The sequence below is a fragment of the Habropoda laboriosa genome, unplaced genomic scaffold, assembly GCF_001263275.1.
Source record: "Habropoda laboriosa isolate 0110345459 unplaced genomic scaffold, ASM126327v1 scaffold2, whole genome shotgun sequence".
Lineage (NCBI taxonomy): Eukaryota > Metazoa > Arthropoda > Insecta > Hymenoptera > Apidae > Habropoda > Habropoda laboriosa.
Genome location: NW_017100190.1, coordinates 4,067,755 through 4,094,364, shown reverse-complemented (window position 1 = coordinate 4,094,364; position 26,610 = coordinate 4,067,755). Strand labels below are relative to the sequence as shown.

Below are 26,610 nucleotides of genomic sequence, written 5' to 3'. Positions count from 1 at the left end.
ATGAGATTCCCGAAGGGAAATCGAATTTTTCACTGATAACATTCCATAAATATATTTCCGACGTTATTTACGAGACCGTTTAAAACAGCCGCAACAATTCCACGTAAACGGAACATTCGTTTTATTACGAGACAACGTAAAATTGTCGAGCGTGGAGAATATGTCCGATTCGATCACATTATGCGAAGAATAATCGATGAACTAATCGACACGATTGATTACAGCGAAACATTCTAACGGAGTGTTTATCGCGTTAGTTTGCCCGTTGGAAGAATTATTAACCCCGTCATAATAAACCTTGTAGTACAACCTCTTGTGATACGGCGAAAGGAACCTGTTGTCAGGCGATCACTGTTATCGCTTTATCTGAACAGGCTCGTTATCTGTTCATTGAAGCCCGTGAACGTGAATCATGGAAATCATGTGTGTTTTTGCGGGACAAAAGCATAGCGGGCGTCACGTGCGCGGATGCACAGCAACTCTATCCTCCCTGAAACGTAAGCTCTATAATTAGAAATTGCACTGATAGCTCGGCAAAAGTTACCGATTGCACCAAAAATCGATATGTAAATTAACGAACGAGAATTCCTCTCTCTCGACACTTGAAAATTCGCAAAAATTCCACGTGATGAAAGACACACACGCACGTAAACGAGCTCAGAATGAGAAATAAGTGAAAAGAGAGAAAAAATTCGTTAAAAATATCGGTATAAAATGTCGAAAGGGTTAAATTTCCTCTTCTTACGTTCGAGCAGCCGCCATTATGGTCCAACGCGTCGAAAGCACCGTCTATGTAGACACGAGGCACGTGGAACGCGCAGAAAACACCAGCAGAAGTGACATCTTCGACCGACAATGGCTGTCGTGACAGAAAAAAAAAAAAAAAAAAAAAAAAAAAAAGAGAAATGACAGGTCAAGGTGAGAAGATGGTCGTAATCCAAGCTTGATTGGTGTACAAAAAGGTGGCGATTAGCGATGCGTTCGGCACGACAAAAGCCCGGCGAGACTGACGGACAGGAAACGCCACTCAGAAAAATGAGGCTTCAAGGTGGCTGCCTCTGAGCTACCTCTCTTCTCTACAAACCTCTTCTCCGGCTACTATCTTGTTTCTTATCAATCAACGCCGGGTTCCGGATTTGTTAATTAGCGCCTGCTTGTCGCGTACGTCGATCACGATTTACGCGGCTGCCCTGATAAACCTCCACCGTACCGCCACAGATTCGAATGAAAATTCTCTCTTTGCCTACCAGTCCGCGATATCGTCTGACCACACTAACGAGCGTTAATTGTGTGCGTGTAAGATACTTGGAATACGTCGTATGAAAAAAATGAAAACAGAAAGTATTCTTTAAATAAAAATCGTGATATCGCGACATTCCAGCGGTAGTCCATTATCGTTACAGACAAAATCACAGAAGTCTTCGATTACGCTTAGAAAAAGCTGGTCGACCTAACGCTAATCTAACTCATGATAGAGTGTGTACGCGTCTGCATAGGGAGAATCATTAAGCAGCCCGTACACTTGACACACGAATGACAAAACTGGGGCCAGACAATGAGCAGATCAATGAACAATAGCCTGAAAAAGGGTGAACCTTGGATGTGTTTCGTTTCTAATGTTTCCAATTAAACGAAACATCCAGTTCGAAAATCTAATCTAAACCGAGACAGAGATGTTGTTCGATTAGAGATTTCCTGGATCGCTGTTTTTTCGCAGTTTCTTCTTAACGAACGATCGTTCGTTGATTGGATTCCTCGTGTTTGTCGAGGTTAAGAGGAAACGTCGGCGAAGGGATGCTGGATGAAGAACACTTTCTTAGATGCACTGGTGGAAAATGAGAGGTGTACTGGTGGGTGTCGAAAGCTCGTTCCCCGCGCTCTCTCTCTCTCTCGTTCATCAAGCGTGCACGTAGCTTTACTGACACATGGGTGGGGGTTGTCAGAGAGATGGAGGAAGGAAGGGAAGAGAGCAGAGAGCACCGTACTATTCTCTATGCCATGGCCCGTGTGACGATGCTGTTCATGATAATGCGATAGTGTTGGTCTGTGCTCAGCACTTGATAAAAGATAGCGGTGACTGAACAGATGCCAGTACTCACCCGCAGCCCGACCTGTCGGTTCACGGTTCTCGCGTACTCTCGCCCCGTGTGCATCGGTGCACCATCATCGTTGACGCACGGTAATACGCTCTAAAACGGTTTGCGAACGAAAGTGAACGGGAAGAGGATAGGGCGAGTTATTTTCACCGAAAGTCCGTCGAATTTTGTCCCTATCGTATCTTCGAATCGCAACGGTTTCGTCGCACTTGTCGATAACTGTTTCGATCGGGAAGCAGAGTATATTCCGTTCAGGTGCGTCGTTTTGTGCTATGACAAGGTTACCAAAAGTCTGAAACATGTCAAGAGAAAGAAGCTACCAGAACTGTCCTCTGTCTGTACCAGTCCGACAAGATCGTTCTCTAAGAAGTTTCGAACAACCAGAGAAAGAGATTCCTTCGATAGGATGATCACTGCGATCCAACGACAATATTACTTTAAGAAGATCCGCTGTAAAGCTTGATCTTGTGGAAAAAGCTGCTCCTCTCGAATCTCGATCGAAGTCGGTAACCATGGCCAGAATAATGCGCGACAGTGTTTCATGCTTGAACATCGACATATACCGGTGAGGAAACCAGAAACACACTTTATCACCGTATCGAGAGAAGAAGATCGTCGAGGAAGCTGCGTGAAATTCCACGGTGAATTTCTTCAACGTCCAGACTCTCAGGATCGTCTCTGGAATCGAGAACTTGAACGAGATCGACAGAAGTGAAGAATCAGCGGGACGAAAAAGGAGAAGCTTTCGGTGTTTGAAGAATGACTGTCTCTTGGTGGAATTGGTCGAAAGCACGGCCTGTAGGCATGCACCACCGAAGAGAGCGTACCACCACAACCTCGAATCATGCATGATGAGCGGTGCGACTAGGCTCGATCAGGATTGGATGAGAATGGTCGAGTTACGCGGTGGCACCGGAATGACGAGCGGGCTGAGCGGTCGGTCATCGAGTCGTCTCCATTATATGATACTCACAATTTTGGACACGGTGTTCTCGGCTACCGTAGCCGCTCCAGCTGTTGTCGGCTACTGGAGAGGTACCTGGGGCTTAAGTGACGTCTACGTCTACCCAGAAGACCCAGTTCTAAGCAGCTTGACCTCGATAGTGATCGGTTTCATAGGGTTGTACGCGTTCAACGTGTCGCAGCACGCTCTCAACGAGTTATTACACCCAGACAAGCACAGACTCTCGTACTATGTCGGATCGAGACTGTACACGGCCGTTTTCGGCTTTTGCTGCGTAAATGCATGGCGTGGTGCATGGCAAGCACTCGATCAGTACACGGAACACACGGCGAGCACAGTATTCGCTACCACCGCTGTCAGCCTGCTCGCACTGGCCATCATGCGCGCCGTAAGGAACATTTCCGCGCCACCGTTCTCCCTTTGCCTGGACTCCTGTCCAGGATACTTCGAAGTGCAGACCATGTTCCGTGTGAACGTAAGTAACAAGAAGTTCGACCGATTGTGAAACGTGGCGCAACACTCGGACAATCACGTTACACGATACAACCTGCGAAATTGAAGAAAAGTGAGAGATAGGGAGAGATCGAGGAAAGGAGAGATTCAGATTCTATTCGAGACTTTTCACGTTACGCCTAGAGAAAAAGCAATGCAAATTAATAGATCTCGGTATGATCGATATCGGTCATTCGGTGGTAATTCAAACACATTCGAGATTACGGAAAATTTTCTATCCCTGCAACGATAACACCGTGTGTATGTACCCTTCTATCTTCCACGATTATCTTCACGTTCTCCGCAATTCCGTTTCACCGACATTACTGTGGGTCACACAAGTGGTCAGGCTAAACGATACTGCCTACCGTAATACAGAATCCCGTGGAAATCTTCTGTATCTTGGGAAAAATCATCGACACAGGAGTTCCTTTGAAACAACGAAACAGACGTGTCATAATATTTGCATTCTTATCGAGACTGACGTAAAAGACGACAAACGTGGGGCCATGCGTGGTACGAGAACGAGAAGTCGCATTTACGTGTCCTCCTTTCTCCGATTTCTTTTTCCCCGAAAAAATCGTCAGAGACGTGGTTTTATCGGAAAGGGGGTAACGTTTTAAATAGGAAACGTAAGAGGTTAGACAGGATGTTTTGACGCATCGATGGAGCTAGAGAGCCGTGCGATGCACGGCATCGATGTGTAAGGTATAAGCACAGTTTCCGGCTGTCTCTCCCGACAGTCGAACAGCATCGCGTCCGTGCAGTTTGCACACACGCACCAGCGCGGCCTGCAACTGCACCAATTTCCACGCTTTCTCCCGATCGAACGATAATCGATGAACGCCCCGCAAACACGAATTTTCCAAAATTTTCCAACACGTCTCTCGATAGTCTTACATCTCGGAACAAGTGTATTGCGAAGCTTTTCGAATGGAATGAAAATTAGAAACTATGTACATCTGAGAATTTCATGGCTCCTTTGATATTGTAATTTAAAAATGAAATTCTGATAGTTGATTGTATGAATTTTGAAAATATTCGTAATGTAGTTTAAGGGTATTTTTTGATTCACTAATATTTTCATTCTTCATGGATATCGAGAGATAGTTTGTCGAAGACGATGAAAAAAGGGAGACAGTGGAACGATCTTAAATTAATTACCGCCGCTTCAATCCTCTCTTGTATCACTTAAAAATCGAGGACAGAAGGGTGATACACTCTGATGAAAGTTTACCGAATAAATGGTATGCCAATCGGAAGGTCCTCTCTCGTTTGCATCGCCAAAATCGACGATCCTCGTGGAAACCAATGATTCGAAGGAAGTCCTCGAGTAGGAAAACAGTCTGACTGGAAAGTTTGTCGAGTTGAACGATCGAGTTACACACTGCCTCGTCTTTTTTTCCTCTTCTTTTCCGAGTATTCAGATTGACATTTTTTTTTTTTTCATCTATCGTCTTCCACAATTTTCACTTCTCGCAATACTGCGGTGTCATCGCAGTATCCCCCATCCCTTCGACACGCCAGCAATTTAATGTTCAATGAATCAGTGAATTTAGGGAAGCGTGAATTAGCGATCTACGCGAAAAAAAAAAAGAGAACGTAGGCTAATACCAACGACGCAACGAAAGCAGATCGAGGAGAACGAAATCGCGTCTTCTACCTTGATCGTTGCCTAATCTTATCACGATATCGGGAACGAGGTTTGAATAATTTCTGCAAAGATTAAACAGAGTTCGTCGAATGTTCGAAAATATTGAAAATTCCCCGTGATGATCGATCTTTTTTTTTTTTTTTCGTAACACGATTAGATAGGTATCGTTTGGAAATTAACGTTACAAACTTCCGTAACGACGAACGTCGCGTTATCGCTGTATAAATTTACATTTATTAAAAGATAATTCGTATACTCTCTACTATAGTTCGATCTGAAAACTTCGCAACTATATCTAAGGGTATACTACCGAGCGTTGCTTCTCTTCTAAATAATCTTCAAACGTAAACGATGCACGAGTGACAGTGTTGTTTATCCTAAGATTCCCGCGCCTCTTCAAATACTTCCCGATTTTTCACTTGCTAGAGAAGCTTATCTATTGTTTATGCTATTTGATTACAGAACACGAGGGACTGGTCGTTGTACTTATTGGACTGTGCCTTCAGCGTCGGAGTGGTCGGTACGCTGGTCGTGTTCGTTTGGAGAGGCGTTTGGATACTACTTGATATCTACCTGTTCCCGGAAGATCGAGAGTATTCCGCGATCGGATCCCTCGTAAGTATCGATACGTAGATCTGAGGCTTTCACAGTCGTTCACTATGGGATCGGGACCTTCGCATAACGAACTTATAGGAGGAAGAAGAAGGAGTAATTGAGGGGGCGCGTTGGCGGAGCGCGCTAAGTCCTGGCTTGTCAATCCGAAGGTCGTGGGTTCGATTCTCGGTTCGAGTCCTTCAAATTTTTCTTCGACTTTTAATATTGTTGTTGAGATTTTTCCGGGTTTGTTTAAAGAGACTGTGCCTTCTATGGAAGAAATGTTGCAATGATTTTCTTCGTTGATCGTTGTAGATCATCGTCAGGGTTCGAATGACTTAGCTTCAATTAAGAGTAGTGCAATGACTGTTGTATCCCCTCAAAATACCCTCAAATAAACCCTCAAAATACATCAAATGATAAATGAAGTTTCTAATAGAAAATTCTAATTGAAGAATCACCTCGATTCAATCTCCCCTCAAAAAAAAAAAAAAAAAAAAATCAAATTTCATCTGGATGTATATCACGGTTATTGTATACCGTTTGTAGATTTGGTGAGAACTATAATATCAATTGGCCTGAGAAATCACGAAACCGGGATGAAACTTCCGATAAGACAGTTTCCTATCGATGAACGCGTGTCATCGGGTGTCATTAGCAATCACGTGTTGAACGACATTTTGAAACGTGCCACCTACGCGCAGCGCGGCGAGCGGCACGCCGTTGGTCCGATTGTATAATTGAATATTCGCCAATTGTATGATTGCGAGGGCACATGACAAAACTGTCGATGCGCGTGTATGTGTGTGCATGCGCGGGACACTTTATTGCGGGCTGTGGACGTTTACTTGTTTGAATACGACGCGGCGAAAACGCGGTCAACGAGAAGATTTGTTTAATTTTTCAATAATCACGATCGTTGAACTCCCCGAGTCAGGGAGACAACAGAACATACGTTTTCATCATCGTCGAAACGTGTCACCGTAAAGAAAATCTCTCGATCACGACGCGTGCCACCTCTCCGGAAGGATCTATCTTTCGTCGCGTCGCGTCGCGTCGATCGATTTCCCGCCACGTTCAACGCCGTTTTCCCGCGCCGATGATCGAGGAGAGAAAAACGGTTCGACAAACACAGATGAGCCCGCGCAAATATTTCGACATTGCGAACTTAAGCCGGTGCAACCCGTTGGAATGATTCGGTTGCAAAACGGTACTCCGTTGGCGCCACGTATCCTCACCCGACAACAATAACATTCGCGTTGCGATTTTTTGATCCCCCCACGGATGAGAAAAGGAAAATAAAGAACGGCGACTCGTTCGAAGACGATTCGACGCGACGAACGTCTGGACGATGAGAACGATAAGATTCGTCTAGGAATCGGGTAACCGTGCAGAACCGATTTACGGTACGAATTCGTTATCAGGGATCAACGATCCGCAGGGTACAACAGAGAACCGCGGATTAAACGGCTGTCTTGGCGGGATTTATCGCGATCGAACGTGATTCCGTACGACTTGTCGATTTCGATAAGTTCGGGCGCCAGTTGGAAATCCGTTTTGGTACGGTAAACAAATTTCACAACGCCAGTCTTCCTCCTTTTTCTCCCTCCAGACGATAGGCTGGATTTATCGGCGGTTTTCGCGCGAATTATCGAGAATTCGAAATTTATTTTTTTCATTTGTTCGATGTTCCTCGAATTTCGTGATTCCTCTGACTGGGACTATTTCGAATGGAAACGTACGCTGGGAAGTTAATTAAAACGGGATGATAAATCGTGTCGTATTTATAGACGTTTAACTCAGCCGTTTAAAATGCAAAGATAAAGGTAGATCATTGTTGTTTAAAAAACGCTTAAGTACGATCGCTGATAACACCACGGTAGTGTTTACTCGACGATATTAGATATCGTTTCACGAATGATTCAATGAACCTTCTCCGGTGATCGTTGAACGTAAATTGGAAATAAGCAGCGTTTCGTTCGAGGATCCCCGAAGGAAAAATGGTAGGAGAGATTTGTGAAAAATGTTTGGAGTCCTTAACGAGAAATTCAGCCGATATACAGTTTTGCACGGTGAACGCGATAACGTAAATTCTCAAGAGGGTCGATGATTGCGCGAGGGTCGTCCAATTCACTCATTTACTCGCTCGCAATGCCGCTTCGAAACCGTGAAACAGCGACCGACGATTTGTCGCCGGCTGATTCGTTGGAACCTCTCCGATCCGACGTCATCAACGACACTAAGCTCTTTTTTCTCCCGTTCCCGTCAAACGAATCAAAACCAGACAGATCATCCGCCGTATCCTTCTTCCAATCTGTCAAACGACGAATCCCGCTTTTTTTTTTCGAAGAAAAAAACAGAGAGGGAAAGGCGAGAAAATAGGCAGGACGAAACGAAGAGAAGAAAGAAAGATAAGAAAGAAGAACACGTTCTCTTTATCGTACAATTTTCTCATCTAAAGTCTGAACCGTTCTAATCAAGGATACGATGAAATTGATCCTAAAATGAATTATTCGTAACTGCCGGTAATTCTCTCTCTCGTTGCAACGATCGGTACGTATCATATTTGAACAATAAACACGTTCAATTGCAGGCGATCGGATACGTGATAGTGACGGTGACGTTCTCTCTGCAACCATTGATGCGCTATGTCTGCGCTCGTCTTCAAGGCTTGGCCCGTCTGATAGCCGCCGATGGTTTCCTCCTGCTCAGCTTCCTCGGCACTGTGAACGTATGGCGTGGCATTTGGAACGTGTTGGATCTATGGCTGGTCCCGGATAATCCGGAACTCTCCTGCTGGATCACACATATCGGATGTTTCGTGTTCCTCGTACTTCTCAATTGCAGCAACTCGATCCTCGTGCGTGGCATTTACATCGACGCCGAGGAGGACGACGGCAAATGCGTCGTATTCCCTTGCCATTATCTTCGATTGTTCTTCAAGGTTGGTCTTCCTACCGTTTCTCTTCTTATATTAAATTATCCACGATTTTCTCATTATTCCTAAGTTATTCGACGGAACGAATATGTAGAACGAATTGAGAGAGAAAGAGAGAGATTGTAAAACGACGAACGTGTTTTGTTATCCCTCGTAGGTCGAACGCGAGAAGAAGGAAGCGAGACGACGAAATCTGCTGGTAGCCTCGAAGGACTTCCGGCCACGGCCAGACGGAAACGCGAAAGACACGGAGAACGGAGCACTCCTACCGAACAGCACCGCCACGACCATACTACCCACCAACCCTGAATCTCTCGTCTAACACGCGAACGTCAAGGAAATCAGAAAGAGACTCTCCCCGAGGATTCGACTGAATTCTCACCACCGACCGATCGATCGATCGTCGCGACACCGTCGAGTAGCAATACAAACCACGAGGACGAAAGTAATATTTAAAGGAAAGAAAAGAGAGAAAAAACGGAAAAAAGAAAATTACAAAATCACGCGGAGAACTGGCAGCTTCTGAAAGTGAAATCAGAAGATCCCCCCCTGGCTCACAGTGATCGTGCAGTGAAGTTCGAGCCGTGAACAATTCTTTCAAACGGACACATTTTGCGACGACGCGAAGACGCTTCGTGTCGAAGTTGTAGAAAAAGAGGGAAAAGGCGGAAAGAAAAGACGGGGGAACGTTTGTAAGGTAAATCTGAACGAGGGCGGAGGACACGTTAGACACGACGGGACCAAGCACGACAAATAGCCGCGTAGATCGACAGATAGAGACATTAGTAGGGTAGAAACGCGCAAAGTTAGGCGCTTAGGATACGCATGATTTTTTTGCAAATTAGAGACGGACAGGTGTAGAGAGCGACGGAACGAAGGATCGTCGAGAGAGATGGGAAAGAAGAGATCGATACCGGGTGGCTTCCGATTGGCAACGTTCTTCTTCCGACGAGAGAAATTCAGTGAATGGCTGTGAACGAGTGACGATATTGTAAAACGCGTCTCTCTCTCTCTACAATAAAGGGACCGTGTCTACGAACAATCGAACATACTCGTAATTGTGTTTTGTCGATCGTGTTTCGAGAGTGCGATAGTGCATCCGGATCGATGAGGATCACCGCAAATCAGGGAGGAACTTGCTACGTCCACGCACAACCGTGTGTTTAATGTAAGTTTGTACGCGAATGGAGGATAAGCAATTGTGTACACACACACACACACATGTACACGTGCGCGTCGCGATTACGCGACACATTCTGTTCGTTTTATTCGGTGTAATGTGCCGCGGGACGAATCCGTGCGCTTTGATTCGTGCTTTGGTTCGTACGGAAGAAGAATCGAAACGTTTGCTCGTTTGGATACTACAATAACTCTCCTCCCCCCCCCCCAACCCCGGTGAAACCTCGTGTACCAAATATACCAGATTTCTTCTCGACGATCGAAGCAAGAAAAGAAAAAAGAAATTCGTTGAAATAATCCTGAATAGTGAAAGAATTCATCGCAAACAGACTGTTTCGTCGCATCGAAGAATTGCAATTGCGAAATGTCGCGATGAAAATAATCGTTCGTCAGCATCGATCCCGTAGGGCTTCTTCTAGTCATCGAATACGTTTTAGCCGCCGCTTTCATCGTCGATAACCTATCGGTCGAGCATTATCGAACTTATCTCTCTCTCTCTCTGTCTTTCTATCTTTCTCAGTTCTCTTCTTTTCTTCCGCGACCACCCACGATCACCGAGAAAAAAGGAAAAAACCGAAAAAAAAGAAGCGTACACTCGCGATCCTAGAGGTTAGATGAGACCTTGATGATGACAATGGTAATAGACTGGACACGATCATTATAAATGGGTTATAACCTTCTCCCCCGCATCCTGTACACCCCGCAGATTTTGCTCTTGTACATCAATTACGACGTCATGGCGTACTAATAATTAATTAACTGGAATAATGACGGGACAATGGGCGGCTGGCACATCGATGGGAAGTGGCTAGTTCGACGATGAGCGGCCGCCCTCCTGGCCTACATTTAATATTTTCACAATGAACAATGTGCCAGCCGAGTCGCGCCGGAAGTGTTTCCCTGCGGCGCGACGCGGAAAATCGGAATCGATCGTGGAACCAACGAAATCCGACCGTTTTTATTCAGAGGCGAGAACAACTCGCCTAAGTCGACAGGCTGTCTCACGTGCGACAGACTCGACGATAACTCGATATACACCACCCCGTGACAAATAGATAGCACAGACACAAACCCCCGTTTTCGTCATTTCCACGGCGATAAGTCGATCCATTGTTTCATCTTCCCCAAGCGTTTCGTTGTAATCGCTGAGAAGCGTACGTACCGTACGATTTGAATGGAGAAGAAATGAAAATCGATATGACAAAAAGATAGCACGTGTAATTGAGATAAATTGTTGTAAATATATGTATGTGAAAAATTATTTTCAATTATTGTTTAAATATATCCGAAGTGATTTGTATCATTTTTTTTTTTTTGCTATACTTTTCACGGATTTCTGCATCTACACAGATTTTTTCAAACTTCCTTCCTTTATTCGTACGCAGTTCTTGGCAATCTCGCGACTAAGAATTTTCTAAGAGAAGATCTCCCTGGCCCATTGTAAAATGCATTGTCCTTGCTGAATTGCGAAATTAACCTTGCGAATTTCTTTATCGGTGAATCTACTAATTCAACATAACCTGGACTATTCGATCTTTTATCTATAAGCGTTATTTCAATTCCAGCCTGAGTCGTGATCTTCCTTCGCCCATTCTTCATCTGTGAACATAATTTTCCACCGTTTCTTGGTAAACGAGCCTCTTCGTACTCAGATTTACCGTCTAAATTGCGATCGTCGTTGAATAACACGTTACTTCGTATTTCGACGTAACAGCGCATCTTCCACGAGAATCTGTTTCTTCTCGCCGTATTCTCCCCGATTTTGTCGATAAACTGTAAACAACTTTACGGTTCCGATGTATGATCCGTGAAATTTGTCTTCCCTCGGTATCATCGTTGTCCGTGTTATCAGCCAATCAACGTTTTTCCATGGAACGCGTTGTTTTCAGAAAAACACAAACAGGACAGCAATAAATACACGATTTAACGATACTCGCGGTTCGAACGGCGTAGCAATTGCAAATGGAAATTCTGAAATTGTGCTATCGTTGTTCCTACCTCGGTATCCAAACTTCCGACGAAGTACGCGAGTAATCTTTGAAAATTAACGTATCAAGCGAAAAATGTTACAGCTTCGTTACACGTATGTATTAACGATATTTCAAAGTATGCTACCTTTTCGTCACGGAGCGTGTGTATACACTCGTAACACGCGGACTTTTGCCACGGAACATTGATTGAAATAAAAGAAAAAAAAAAAAAAGAAACGAACCAACCTGATAAATGAATATATTAACGGCTATTACCGCGACGAACGTTCGCACACATTGAAATTACCAATCCTGTTCGTTATTTTCCCTCCCTCGACACGCGCCAGTGCAATCTCAGAGCGGCGAAAATTCGGTGGAGAAAAGAGGTGAACGAATAAGGCGAGAAACGTGATCGAGTACGATTTCTACCCTCAAGGATAGAACGACGCGTAGACGAATAAACGCGAAGGGCGATTTAAAAATACGTATACGAGAAAGGGTGTCGAGAACGGGCGTGTTCTCGCGGGAATCTCGTACGTCGAAGGACGTGATACGGCGGAGTGTAGCAAAACTGTAATCGTCGATCGATTCACGATCGATCGCAATTGGATTCTTACACGCTAGAGTGGGGATGATCTATTTGAGGCGCCGCGACGCCGTGGTGCAATGATTAGAATCAGTCGGTAGGTCGTATCACGGCGAAAGGTGAAGAGTGTGCCGTCAGAGAGAACGAAGGAGTTCGAAGGCGAACAGCGGTGCGTGTCTCTGACCAAGTCCTGAACGAAAAGAAACGAAAAAATCGAGACGAAAAATAAAAAAGGAAACGTGTGGAACGCTTTTTCTCTCTCCCTCTCTCTCTCTCTCTCTCTCTCTCTCTCTCTTCCACGAATCGAGGAAAAGTGTGAACAGGGTGTTGATAAAGGTGACCGTATTTCGTATATCCGGCTGGTAGAATGGCAACGGACGACCCTCTCCGCAATGAACCTTTAGTTTCCGTTGAGTTCGAGGTCTTTGGCAAAGTGCAGGGTAAGGGTGTGCAGTTTTTACGGACCCCATCGGGTATTTCAATTGTATAGAATCGAGTCGAGAGAAAAGGAACGAACATCTTTCACGTTTCGCCGAGCAAATTCACGGATTCGCGGATATAGAGCCTCTAATAGAGAAGATCAAGGTCGGGGGAAATGACATACGTTCGTGGGTTGGTGTTACTGTGAAACGTTGGAAAATATCGCGAAACGACGAATACGACCGGGGACGTTGAAAGTGGTAAGATGAATTTGGTAAATCGATCGATTTTCTCTCTCTCTCTTTTCAATCGAAATTTCAAGGCACACGACGAACTGGTGAGAAACTTTCTTTCCATTCTTCGACTCGACTCGAGAAGAATTCGGTCGGAAAAACGACACTGTGATATTTTTTCTGGAAATAACGTCGCGTAACTTATCCGGTTTCTTACGGGCTTCAGATTAGATCCACGAACGATCATCTGTTTCGCGGAATCTGTGATTCGGTCGACGGACACTGTAGAGTAGAGGAACGTGTAATTGACATTTCGTTTACGTCTCTGCGTGACAGCGTAACGAACGAACGGAAACACGGTGATTCGTAACGTGAATGGCGATGTGTGATCGCGAGATTGGTAATGTCCGACGAATTTTCCAGGTGTATACTTTCCGAAGTACGTGAAAGACATATGCCTGCAATTGGGAATATGCGGCTGGGTGAAGAACACGAAATCCGGCACGATACTAGGAAAAATGCAGGGGCCACGTGCGCTCATCGATCAGATGTGAGTTGCGAATATCTCTTCGGCGTAAAAGACGACCTGTTCTTTGTTTTCTCTTCTTTTTCTCTGTGAAAATTATCCGTCCCTCTGGTTGCCAAGAGACAAATTTCCAAACGAACATCGATCCTCCGTCCTGCCGCGTTTCTTCTTTTTCTCTCTCCTCTTTCTTCTTCCTTCGGCCTTGTCACGAACAAACTACAATCCTTTTTCTTTTCTCATTCCGAAAAGCTTGATTCCATTCAAACTTTCCCCCTACCGCCGTTTGTTCGTCCCGCCGTTCTTCAAACCGTTCCCACTTTACCACGGGTTCTCTCTCCTCTCCATCGTTCCGCGAATTCATGACACGTGCGCGCTAACGTAAGCCCACGAATTCAGTGCTCCCTTAAAATCGCGTGACCTTAGTCGGAAATTGCCGAGTAACGACCATTAGGCAGTTGGACCTGACTTTAATAATGATCTAATGAAATAATAGCGCGGACCGCGTCGTCTCTTTCCTTCGCGAGTTATCGCCGAATCGGCGCGCCGACTGCTTTCCGCACGGCTCTAACGCAACGAGCTGGCGTTTGTACGCGGACGATCTGTTCGCCGAATAACGCGGTCTTCTGGGCGTTAGAAAAACGAAAGAAAAGACAGAAAAAAACAGACACGTGGCGGATAAGTTAGGAGGACAGATACAACAACAAAATTGTTGACAGATAGCACGGAACTTTGTAGCGACGCTAAACATCCTTGGAGCTGGACCAAGGAGGAAATGTAAATAATTGTTTTCTCCTTCCTTCGTGTCTTTCTACGCGTCGTTCGTTAATCTCACTCGACCGAGATTATCGATACCATAACCGACACCGTTTCTTCTTTTTTCTTCATTTACCGTTCGTACGAACGGAACGAAGCAGTTCCTTTTCTTTTTTGGCGAAACTGTACCGAACCGTCCTGTAGAAATTGTACTGAACGGTGATATACATACGTACGTACTATTGTTCCGTCGTAAGATAAGCTCTGAGTAGGGACGAAAGCAGAGCGGGCGAATTCTTCTGAAGGAACGACAGAGAAAAGAATAAGATGAGAAGGATGTAATCGTTATTTAGAGAAGTGAGCCAGACCTACTGATCCATATATTTTGCCAAATGCGTACAGAGAGAAGAAACGATGCTAGGAAAGACGAATTATTTCACACCGTGTGTGATACCACACCGCTTGTAACGAATAAATATAAACTGACGGGGCGGACGTATGCAAGACGTGTTTCTCGCCGGTCGGATTTGCCGTTGTTCGTGAACCTGAAGTGAAAGAAAATAACTCGGTCGAGGACGAAACATCGATTTCTGGCTTCACCCCAGAAGGAAATCGTTCAGCCTGAACTTCGTTTTCAATTCGTTACCTTTCCTTCGTGTATATATTTACCTCGCCTAAATCTTATTTTAAGTAACAAGCAAAGAGACACGAAGCACTTATTTCTTCTTCTCTCTCAATTTCTTTTCTATTGCGTTACAAGTCTCTAGAAATACGTTCGGTTTTTACAGGAAGATCGTCGTCGATTCCAAAGTAACGTAAAGTTTATCGATAATACGACCGAAACTTGAAACTGTACACCGTCGTTCGTGTAATTTTTGGAAATGATTCCGTGTTTGCCGAAAGGAAATACGAGCGCTGCCGCGCCGGTCGGAAACGTGGATCCTGAATTCGGAATATCGGAGACGATAAATCAGATCAACCGATACATCGATAGTTGGTCCGTGTTGTTGTCGTGAGACAGCTGATCGACTTTAATGATCCTACTTCTACAGAGCCGCTTAAAATATCTGAACTCGGTCTGATTAGCCGCTAATTATAATTGCGAAACGTGCGAAACCACACAGTCGTGACCGTCTGAGGATAGATGCGCGTGCATAAATCGCACAGTGAACTGATCGTTATTTCGCGATCGATAGAAGTTTTACGTGATTTTTCCATTCAACAATAATCCGTTTCGTATCGTTCGTTAAGGTTAAAAAGTATGAGAAAATTTCACGAATCGAAGATTCCATAGGAAGGACATGCGGAGGTAACAGGATAGTGATTTCGATGCGTGTAGAAGACAGATAATTTCAAGATAATATTAGCAAATATTTAAAATCAAAAAGGAAAGGAAAAAAAGACTGGTACGCGATAATATTACACAGGATGTAAAATTTTCACAAAATGACTGTATATGTAAACGAATAACTTTCGTAATAGAAAATTACAGAGCAGACGATGTGATAGTTTTCGGAAGACAATAATCGCGTAGTAATAAAGTTGCGATATAGTTGCAGAATATGTAAGTATAATTGAACTATTAATAGAAATCGGAAAAAAAGGTTGGAAAATTTATTCGAGTTCTAAATGAAGAACACGTGTGTTGTATGCGAGTGATTTTTATTAGTACATTATGTGGACCGGTAAAAAAGTTGAAAAGTAGCCAAGATAGTCACATGGTTGACTAAATGTTAAACAGAAGAAGATTCATATGTACCTTATAATAGCTCAAACGATAATTTATGATTAAATTATAAAACATGTCAAATAAACATATCGCTTCGCTTTTGAACTATGATCGGATTTCTTATTTCAGGGCAGAGTGGCTAACGAAAGTTGGAAGTCCAGGTAGTGAGATTCATCACTGTGAACTTACGAATTGGGAAGGGATTAGTAGGTTACAATATAAAGGATTTGCTATACGTTTCTAATTAAATGACATCTTAGGAACGTCGTGTTTCTTCGGAAGAGGGATTGATAAAATGTGTTTCGAAGACACGGTACGAATACATTTTAAACAATTGAAGAATAACCATAATTAAATTATGTTTCATGAAAGAACTGTTGAAATCTTTCAAATTATACATAGGTTAAAAGTTGTACAACATTAATACGTGCAAATTACAAATTACTTTAATACCTGTAAGATGTAATAGTATTTATTCATTTTTAACGAGAAGCAAATTAAATAATAATATATGTATAGAATTATAGAATTTTTGTTCTTTAAGTTATCAAGTGCAACATACATATAAACATACATGCATATTTATCGAAACACAGCGAATTAAAAACAAAAATCAAAGCACAGACGAATTTATTGAACTTATTCTTTACTACAAATTAATTCTATTTAAATGTCTGAACATCATGTTGTTCCCTCATAGATAAACACCGCATCCAACATTAATTGCGTAAGATGATAGTCAGAGTGAGTTTCAGGTAAATGTCTGGAAACTCGTCGTATCAATTCAATGGTATCATCGTTTGAACAATTTGTACAAATTACTTCCGGTACATTCTATAAGAAAAAAAATTAATCTTGTTTGCAACAATGCTTTAAAGCAAAAAAAAAATGTTCAAGATCAATTTTATAACACGCATAGTTCTTACAAGACTTTCCAAGTATTTGGTAAGTGCAGGATTTATGCGAGAAACTTCCTCCAGAAGATCAGGTGTTTTTGAAAGATATGCCATCATCCTTCGTCCAGCAATCGGCAGAAGATTCTCTGCTAATTTTTCAACATCGTTCACTGCGGTAACAACCTGTTCCAAAATGTTCGATATATTTTTACGTAATGTAATATTGTTAAATGCATTAAATTATAGTTTTAATAACATACTTCTTCTGCTAATCGATCAAAACCATTAACATAAAATTGACAAACTTGATGTATCCTTAACTCGTCGTTATTAACTTTCCAAATAGATGCTAATGTTTGACATCTGCTCATCCATTGAATAGCTTGCGGCGTTGAACTGATCATTTTATCATCTGTTGTTTCTTGATGGATAAAATCCATCGATGCAGTAATTATTCGGCACAGAAACTTGGTTCTAAGACTGTCTCTCTTATCATCTCTGTACCAGGTAAGCATTACTTTATCTGTCATTGTTTGAAAAAAATATGGTTGCACCTATATATTTAGAATTGATTACGTGTAAAAATTGAAAAACATAGATTTAAATTTATTCAATACTTTTGCTTTACTCACCACAGACTCAAATAAATTGTTTAATGGTTTCGTTATTTTTATATTAAAATGTGCCATCATGTACAACACATTCGCCAGCTGTACATGTAAAATTACTAAATCATACCACGCAGGTGCTTGAGAAATAGCTAAAACAGCAAATGGTTGTGGACCAGATGTGCATCCTTCCCACAATTCTTCTGATTTTATTAAACTACTCTCCCCCGCTTCGAGCACTTCAGACTACATTAACATAACATAATATAACATAAAATAATAATGTAACAAAAAACATACTAGTATAGCTTCGGTTGATTTTATATTACACAGTGTAATGATCTATTAAAAACATACATCGATGAATGTTTCTAAAAACGTAACACAACTCTGCAAAAACGCAACCGTTTGTACATCAGATAAGCCAACTTCTTGTATACACAATCTCTCCTTTGGTAGTCTTCCAAGCTTGTTGATTAATTTTGCTACTGCTTCCATTCGTTTCTTTATATGAACCGACCATAGTAAACAACAAACACCTTATAAAAAATAAAATTTCACTTATAGAGTAATAATGAAAATATATCATTTTGAAAATGAGTAAATTCTAAATCACTCACCATGTCTCATATGTTTCATTGGTATTTGTTGTAAAACAGATAATGCAGCTTCGAGAGATTTCAATTGCGAAATATCTTTATTCCATGACATTGCAAACTCCCAACATATATTAGCTAGTAATACACTACTACTTAAACTATGTGGAAAATGACGTTTTAATAACTTAATCCTTTCTGAAAATGCAGAAGAAAACATATGATAGAATCTGAAAATTAAACGATAATTAAGAACCATCGATGAAAGAGAATACTATACCTAAAATACATGTACCGATATTTGTGTCATTTTTATCTTCACTTTTCATTTCAACAGGTACTGAAATAGACTTCTCTAAATCACACAACTGTTCTAATTGTGAAACATCACCCACGTGTCGAGTTTCGTCTAAAGAATTTGGTATTTCTAAACAATGACTTGTTAACTGTGTATTATCGAATTCAGTGTCTGTTGTATCTACTAGTTGAGTAGGATCAATACCCGTGGAAGCAATCCATTTCGCAACTATCTCTGATACAGAACCTAATTACATTTAAATTACAATTAAAAGTTGCATCACGTGAAGGTACAATTATATGTGATTATAACCAAATTATACCTTTTCCTTTTGAGAGAACAGATCCTAAAGAAATGTCAAATTTTACAAATGGCAGTGCAAAAAATTGCATTGTACTATCTGATGGAGGCTGTTGACTGAAATTATAGTTTTATAAGAATTCTGAGATTTTTCATCAACAACAAATTCCGTTACTAATTACCTTACAATAGCATCTAAAATTGCAATATCCTCAAGACTTCCAATAAGCAACGTAAATTGATAATTGTCTTTATTAACATTTTCCCATTCACTTGCTATATTATACACTTCGTCGTCTAATTTTGAATTGCTAACGCCATCTCGATACTGCTTTGCTTTTTTCAAATCATTCTCATTTTTAATGTCTATCTTTTCATGATCGTTATTATCTTGAATTTTGTTACTACACTTTTCCTTATACTTTTCTACAGACAATGCAACAGCTCTGCACATTAAAGCAGCACTAAGTGCGTTAAATGGGTTCGTTGAATACAAAAGAATATTACGAACCTTCTTCCACCATAAAGATATTTCATTATATTCTGCACATATCTCTTCAATATCTACGAATAATAATGTGAATAATAAAATTCGTTTTGTAAAAACAAATAGGCTTGTTAAGAAATAAATTTACGACTTACTAGCTATTGAACAAATAGCATTTAAAAGGTGTGTAAATTGTTTTAGTTCTACTTCCAGGTATATGTCTCTCCTTTTATTAAGCCAGTAAATTAAAGCAAATTCCATGAGAACAAATGGTTGTATATTGCTTTCCATAGCAGCTTCTTTCCATGCTTTAATTCTGTCACATGAATACACACATCCTTCGTACATTAGCTGAGCTAAATATGTTAGGAAAGCATTTAATTGTGTACAACACATATAATATATATTTAAAATCTTATGTCAAAATACTTACAAATATGATATTTCTTCTCTGGTTTTATATCCTTTTTAATGTCTATAAATCCCGGTGTTCCAAATTCAAAGCAAGACAAGAAATCTAAGAAAATTTTTCCATCTTCTTTAAACTTTACTTTACATTCTGTTACAAAAACTGAACATTGGTAACTATTTATTTTATTAAACAAATCCAAAACTCTGTGTATTTCCCTTTCAGAAGTTAATAAGCTCAAAGCCAAGCTTTTGCTACTGAGATAACTATCGTTATCACTTATAGAAGAACTATTATCTGCTGATGCATCAAATTGAGTTTTAATATATTTATAAAATTTAATTACTTGTTGCAACTGCGTTGTCAATAAATAAAGCGCTTTTGCTGTAGGTTCCATGTCTTCTTTTTCTATAAAATAAAATTCCTATACTTACTACTTCAAATAATACTTACATACAGCAATTAATAATTTAAAAAATACATGTGTATATGTATATGTATATATACCATATTCATCTAGTTTTTTAATGAAACAATTTGCAGCTGTGAGTAAAGCATCAGGTGAAATATTTTTATTTGACATTAACATTTCTATTATTTGTACTTTTATTTCATTAGTTTTCAAATCTGAGCACACATTCTCAATTTCTGACATTAACTTCTCATATTCAAATTCTTCTTCTCTTAAAAAAGTTTTTAATTTTTTAAGAAGATGTATATCACGTGCTCTTTTCCCATTTTTACTATTAAGAGCAAAATGAAATGGTACTGTAATTTCTTTTAAACCACCAAGTGGATCCATAAAAACACATGAATATTGTGGTTTATTTTTTGATAGGTATACATTATCATTTACACCAAGAAGTCCATAATTGATATAAAGCAATCTGCGTGATAATATACAAATTAACCCAACCGTTTTATATAAATAAAATCGTACAAAAACAAATATTGCGCACCTCCCATGTTTACTAGCAGTAAATGTAGTAATTTTAGGGCCTTGTTGCGTACTCCATATATCTATTACACCCTTCTTTGGAGCATAAATGACTAAAAACAAAGCAGAACGTAGTTGCACATTTTGTTTAAATTTAGTAAATGCCTTGTGCATTCCAGAATGTTTCTCTTCCTCCACTTCAATCCATCCACATTGAGCATCTCTATATCCTTTCCACATTCTCATAGCAATACCACATCTATTATCTACTAATAATACTCTACCCATTGCATCTAATATTACTGATAATGCTTTATTTGGACTGGATATTATTGAATAACCCTCTCTTGTAACATCACTTAATCCAAACCTGCAAATCATTGGTTCAACTGGTTCATGAGCATTAGTTTTTGATGCTTCAAGTGATGTCTGATGTTTTGTATTGCCCCAATTGATAGGAAACCAACTAAAAAGCAAATATATAACTTTAAAATTCAGTACCTTAAATACAATTCTCTTCCAAATAATGCAACTTTTAACAATAAATGCATGACATAAATTAATTATGCAATACTCACGGAACAGCAGTCCCAATGGCATTTGCTAATTTACTAGCCATTGCTATAGCAACATCTGAAAGAACTGGAGCTGAACCACCTTCTAATACATAATGAAATCCAACAAATGGTCGTTTACCAGTTGCAATAACTAGATTATGTTGTGGTGCACTAGATCTGTAAGATGCATTATATCCACCACTAATTGAAGCTGTCATTAAATGATTAAAACTATTTACAGAAGTAGTGCCAATTACTTCTGAATCATTTACAATATCTTGACTTTTATAGCCCCATTTTTTACATGATAAATTTGTAACTGGTGGTACATCATCACAGTTTGCTTGAACTGCAATTAGGAAGAATTATTGTTGCTATCAAATGTACGTAAACACAAATTTTTATAGTATCAGCTTCATTCCTGTACCTCTAGCTAAATGATTTCTACATGCTCGTAATGTGGAAAATAGAGAAAAACCTTGTAATACACATACAACACTATTATATGTCACATGAATTTCCTCAGTCAAACCAGTGTCACCTATGTGTTTAGGTGAACGAAAAGACTGACACTTTAAACCCACAACTGACTCATTATGCAATTGTTCTTTTAACAATAATGCACCTGTCTAAAACAACAATAAATATTGTTACATTAATTTTTATTGCAAATTCAATCTAATTAATATAAATACATTTCATAAACCTTTATTACATATTGATTGGGTAATAATTTTCAAATTTAACTTACTTCTGTGTAAAACCTAATAAATCCAGTATTGAAACCAACAATAATACACGTCCAGTCTGGATTGATACCACCACTAGCATTACCCAATGATAATAAAGGTAAACAAATCACAGATGTTATCCATTCACTAAAAAACACTTTCAATATACGGACATATTTTCAAAGAAATTTATATACTATTATATTAAAAACTTTATTTATGTACTACTATAATGAAAACTCACTTTGGTTCTTTGGCAACTTCACCGTACCATATCATATGGAATTTATTTTTTGTCTCATCTGATTCTAACGAATCCCACCTTGCTAATGTCAAATTAAAGTATTAAAAATAAATAATTTAAAAGTCTAAATTCAACATTATATTGATTTTAGCCAAATTATAAACTTCATATATTATAAAAAAGAAGAAAGAAAAAAAAAGGGGGCCACTTAAAATTAAATAAAAATGGTGTACATATTTGTGTACGTATATATACATATGTTTAATACATACAAATTAATATAATCATCTTTGTATTATATGCCATAGCAAGGACATCTCCAGCTGATGATAATGATATAAAACAGTCTTGAAGTGGTAATTCATTTTGTGGAATGTCAACTAAAAAATGTTTGCATTGACATTTGCTACTTCTTTAGATGACAAAACAAAAGAATATAGTAACTTACATCTAGTACATTCTCCAAAAAGTAGCTCTTTGATATTACTTGTATTGGTTAAATTTGCTATTGTTTTTATCTGACAAGACATATCTAATCAATAACATAAAAATATTTATTTCAAACAACTTCGAACTTTCTTCGCTTTAATGTTGTAAATGCTATTCAGCTGGCTAAACTGACGACATTCTACCATAGACATCTAACAGAAAGATAATAGATTACAAACTGTCATATGCTTGCAAGTGGGGTAGTAATCACAGAGATTCTTCTTCTAAGACTTTACATTTCATGACAAATAAACATTCGTAGACTCATCATTGTTCTTGTTGTATTAATAGCGTAATATGAATATGTAAAGAAAAATGTACAAACGTTTATATGAATTGTCGACATTAATTAAAAATCGAAATCTAGATACGCAATACTTGTTCATATGAAACGTTAGGAAAATTTCAAGTCAAAATGGAGAACACGTGTTGCATGACATCACGTGACGTAATTTGTGACGTTCAGAAACAGTCGCTAAAGTTTTTCTGATTGGGCAAAACAGACCACTGGAACCAATGAAAATGTCTGTCTCTCCGCAATGGTCCGCGTAACGTGTTCAGCCATTTTGTTATTATTTTCGAAAATCTGTAGGTTGAGTTTAAGGACGACATAAAGCGCCCACTTTTCTCATTTCTCATTGAAAGTGAAGGGAAATATAAGAAATTCGTATGAGATTTAAGAAAGAAAGTTACAACGAAGAACGGCCTCGGTGGGTATCGTACATTTACGAGTGGAACTCTCTTCACTGACGATCGTCGCAAACGGAGCAAAGACAGGAGTGACGAGCGAGAGAACGTGCGAAAGATAGAGAGAGAAAGAGACGGTGAGGAACAGCGAGTGTGTGAAACGAGGAACGAAATTGGTCGCGCGCGGGAATCAGCGGTTGTGTGTTTGGCCTTTTTCTGATTGTGATTTACTGCGAGAGATTGTGATTGCTGGTGTGAAACGTGTGTTTTTTACCTACGAATTGAGAATCTACGTGTGGGAGTTGATGCGGTATGTTCAAACGTCGTTTACGATACTTGATTCGTTGAACAACGACGCAATGAGTAAAGTGCACCCGGATAACAAAAATCTATGAATTCCAATGATCTGTTATTAATATTTTACACCTCTATCACCCTTTATTTGTGTTTCATTAAATGTATTAGATAAAATACTTTTTATATTAAATTTATAAACATTACGCACAATAAATTTTCACATAACCTTGTTTGCGATTGTCAAATGTAGGTTAGGTCGAGCGGTCGCAGTGCGGTGACCTCCCTTGTTACACGTTAACAGTGATTTCCTAGTTTATTATTGCTTCTGTTTAGTTTTATTATTTATATTGCCTTCTATTTTTTTAATACTTTTCATTTGATTATAAACAAAAACGAATGATTTTCATACAGAAGCAAAATGGTATTAACTGATACTGTAGCCTTTTATAAGTTTCTAATACCTTTACTTAAAAAATTGTAACAATCTAAAACAAACGTTCCGTTAAAAATAATGCTATAATTTCAAAAATACAATATTTTTCAGTACATGCTATTTATAAACAGTAGAAATTGATGTTGTTCATGCTTTTAATCATATTTTTAGACGTAATAGTAGAAATATTTATTTTATCACATTGTGCTAAGTTATGTTTTTTAACTATTTGCTAATTTATGGAATAAATAAGTCTCCTTTTGGAAATATAACACTATGTACCATATATGCCTTATTTATATACTATGCAATTAATCTCAATGTATTAAATAATTATGTGAAATTTAATTATTTTCAGATAGAGTGTATGAAAGCTAGATAATTTACAATAAACAATGGCAACATTAGCAGAACAAGCATCTAAGCTTTTGGATTTTAATCAAAAGCTAGATATAACGCTTCTTGATAACATAGTAGGTTGTATGTACACTGGGATAGGTGAGCAACAAAGAGTTGCACAGGAAGTATTAACCACACTTAAAGAACATCCAAATGCATGGACACGTGTAGATACTATTCTAGAATATTCACAGGTTAGTGTCATCTACCAGAATTGATATATCTTACAAGTATACAAAGAGTTCTTTTAATTAAGTATAATTGTGTGTGCATAGAACCAACAAACAAAGTATTATGCTTTACAAATATTGGAACAAGTTATAAAGACACGATGGAAAGTATTACCACGAAATCAGTGTGAAGGTATAAAAAAATATATTGTAGGCCTTATCATAAAAACAAGCAGTGATCCAGAAACAATGGAGGCATCTAAAGTTTATCTTAATAAACTTAATATGATTTTAGTTCAGGTATGTTGTTCAATAAAGGTAGTTTTATATTTCAGTTTAACTAAATACATTTAATATAGGTTTTAAAACGAGAATGGCCAAAAAACTGGGAATCTTTCATTGGTGACATTGTTGGAGCAAGTAAAACAAATGAAAGTCTCTGTCAAAACAATATGGCAATTTTGAAATTACTATCGGAAGAAGTATTTGACTTTTCTAGTGGACAAATGACACAAACAAAAGCAAAACACTTAAAAGATACCATGTGTAGTGAATTCTCGGAAATTTTTCATCTTTGTCAATTTGTATTGGATAATTCGCAAAACGTTCAACTGGTAGCAGTTACATTAGAAACTCTCTTAAGGTTTTTAAATTGGATTCCTCTTGGATATATTTTTGAAACAAAATTAATAAGTACTTTAGTATTCAAGGTAAGTATTCAAGGTAATTCAATTTTCTTTTATTAAATATCTATATTAATTCTGAATTTTTTATTTCTTTTTGCAGTTCTTAAATGTACCAATATTCAGAAATATTACATTAAAATGCTTGACTGAAATTGCTGGTGTTACAGTAGCAACTTATGATGAAGTATTTGTAATGTTATTTGTTAATGTAATGCGCGAGTTGGAACAAATTCTACCACTTGATACAAACATACGTGAGGCATATGCAGCTGGCCAAGACCAGGAACAAAATTTCATTCAAAATCTAGCTATATTTCTTTGCACATATTTGAAAGAACATGGACAATTTATTGAAAAAAAACAGTTAAATGAATTATTGCTCAAAGCATTACACTATCTTGTCTTGATTTCTGAAGTTGAAGAAGTTGAAATATTTAAGATCTGCTTGGAGTATTGGAATGCATTGGCAATGGATTTATATAGATCTCATCCCTTTATGGTTCCATCAGCATTATTTATGGTTAAAAACAGGACACTTCCAACTAGAAGATTGTTCTATTGTCCAGTTCTAACTAAAGTACGATACATTATGATCAGCAGAATGGCTAAACCAGAAGAAGTTCTTGTTGTAGAAAATGAAAATGGAGAAGTTGTTAGAGAATTTATGAAAGACACTGATTCTATTAATTTATATAAAAATATGAGAGAGACTCTTGTGTATCTTACTCATCTTGACTATATTGATACTGAAAGAATAATGACATGTTACATTAATAATTATTATTCTTCTTAGTTATGCTGGGCAATAGGTAGTATTTCTGGTGCAATGCATGAAGAAGACGAAAAGCGATTTTTAGTAACTGTAATTAAAGATCTTCTTGGTCTTTGTGAACAAAAAAAGGGCAAAGATAATAAAGCTATTATTGCTAGCAATATTATGTATGTAGTTGGGCAATATCCAAGATTTCTCAAAGCACATTGGAAGTTTTTAAAGACTGTTGTAAATAAACTCTTTGAATTTATGCATGGTAAGAGTATTACATGATATGCAATATATAATGCAAATATATAATAAAATAAAAATAAGTTAATATATATTATATAAATAATGATATTACAAAATACTATGTAATTGTGATACATTTAGTTTAAATATTTTAGTTATGTGTCCAATAATATAGTAGGAAATGATATAAATAATTAGAAAACATTTGTTACAGAAACCCACGATGGTGTGCAAGATATGGCTTGT

At 38.9% G+C, this 26,610-nt stretch overlaps 4 protein-coding genes across 4 annotated transcripts in view; 3 read left to right on the top strand and 1 right to left on the bottom strand.

Annotated features, from left to right (window-relative positions):
• The first annotated feature begins 2,944 nt into the window (after window positions 1–2,944).
• Window positions 2,945–10,119, top strand: LOC108580025. Its single transcript, XM_017943681.1, has 4 exons — window positions 2,945–3,535; window positions 5,669–5,821; window positions 8,394–8,744; window positions 8,896–10,119. Exons 1-4 carry the CDS (start codon window positions 2,945–2,947, stop codon window positions 9,058–9,060), a joined length of 1,260 nt encoding a protein of 419 aa, XP_017799170.1. The 3' UTR covers window positions 9,061–10,119.
• A 2,643-nt stretch (window positions 10,120–12,762) lies between these two features.
• On the top strand, window positions 12,763–16,431 carry LOC108580100 (acylphosphatase-2-like). Its single transcript, XM_017943765.1, has 3 exons — window positions 12,763–12,913; window positions 13,550–13,676; window positions 16,264–16,431. The coding sequence occupies exons 1-3, from the start codon at window positions 12,841–12,843 to the stop codon at window positions 16,376–16,378; spliced, it is 315 nt and encodes a 104-aa protein (XP_017799254.1). The 5' UTR covers window positions 12,763–12,840; the 3' UTR covers window positions 16,379–16,431.
• Window positions 16,432–16,815: 384 nt separating this feature from the next.
• Window positions 16,816–22,727, bottom strand: LOC108579968 (rab3 GTPase-activating protein non-catalytic subunit). The gene is made up of 19 exons (XM_017943610.1): window positions 22,646–22,727; window positions 22,470–22,577; window positions 22,198–22,279; window positions 21,974–22,100; window positions 21,650–21,851; window positions 21,244–21,571; window positions 20,688–21,131; window positions 20,236–20,615; window positions 19,753–20,136; window positions 19,475–19,675; window positions 19,015–19,396; window positions 18,855–18,949; window positions 18,515–18,778; window positions 18,259–18,432; window positions 17,996–18,177; window positions 17,663–17,884; window positions 17,291–17,584; window positions 17,061–17,213; window positions 16,816–16,968 (listed from the first exon to the last, which is right to left on the bottom strand). The coding sequence occupies exons 1-19, from the start codon at window positions 22,725–22,727 to the stop codon at window positions 16,816–16,818; spliced, it is 4,257 nt and encodes a 1,418-aa protein (XP_017799099.1).
• Window positions 22,728–23,282: 555 nt separating this feature from the next.
• The window catches only part of LOC108579894 (exportin-1), a 5,680-nt gene continuing 2,352 nt past the window's right edge, over window positions 23,283–26,610 (top strand). The window contains 6 exon segments of the mRNA XM_017943514.1: window positions 23,283–23,510; window positions 24,462–24,696; window positions 24,778–24,972; window positions 25,032–25,382; window positions 25,459–26,386; window positions 26,579–26,604. Of these exon segments, the coding sequence (XP_017799003.1) occupies window positions 24,499–24,696; window positions 24,778–24,972; window positions 25,032–25,382; window positions 25,459–26,386; window positions 26,579–26,604 (1,698 nt within the window). The 5' untranslated portion in view covers window positions 23,283–23,510; window positions 24,462–24,498.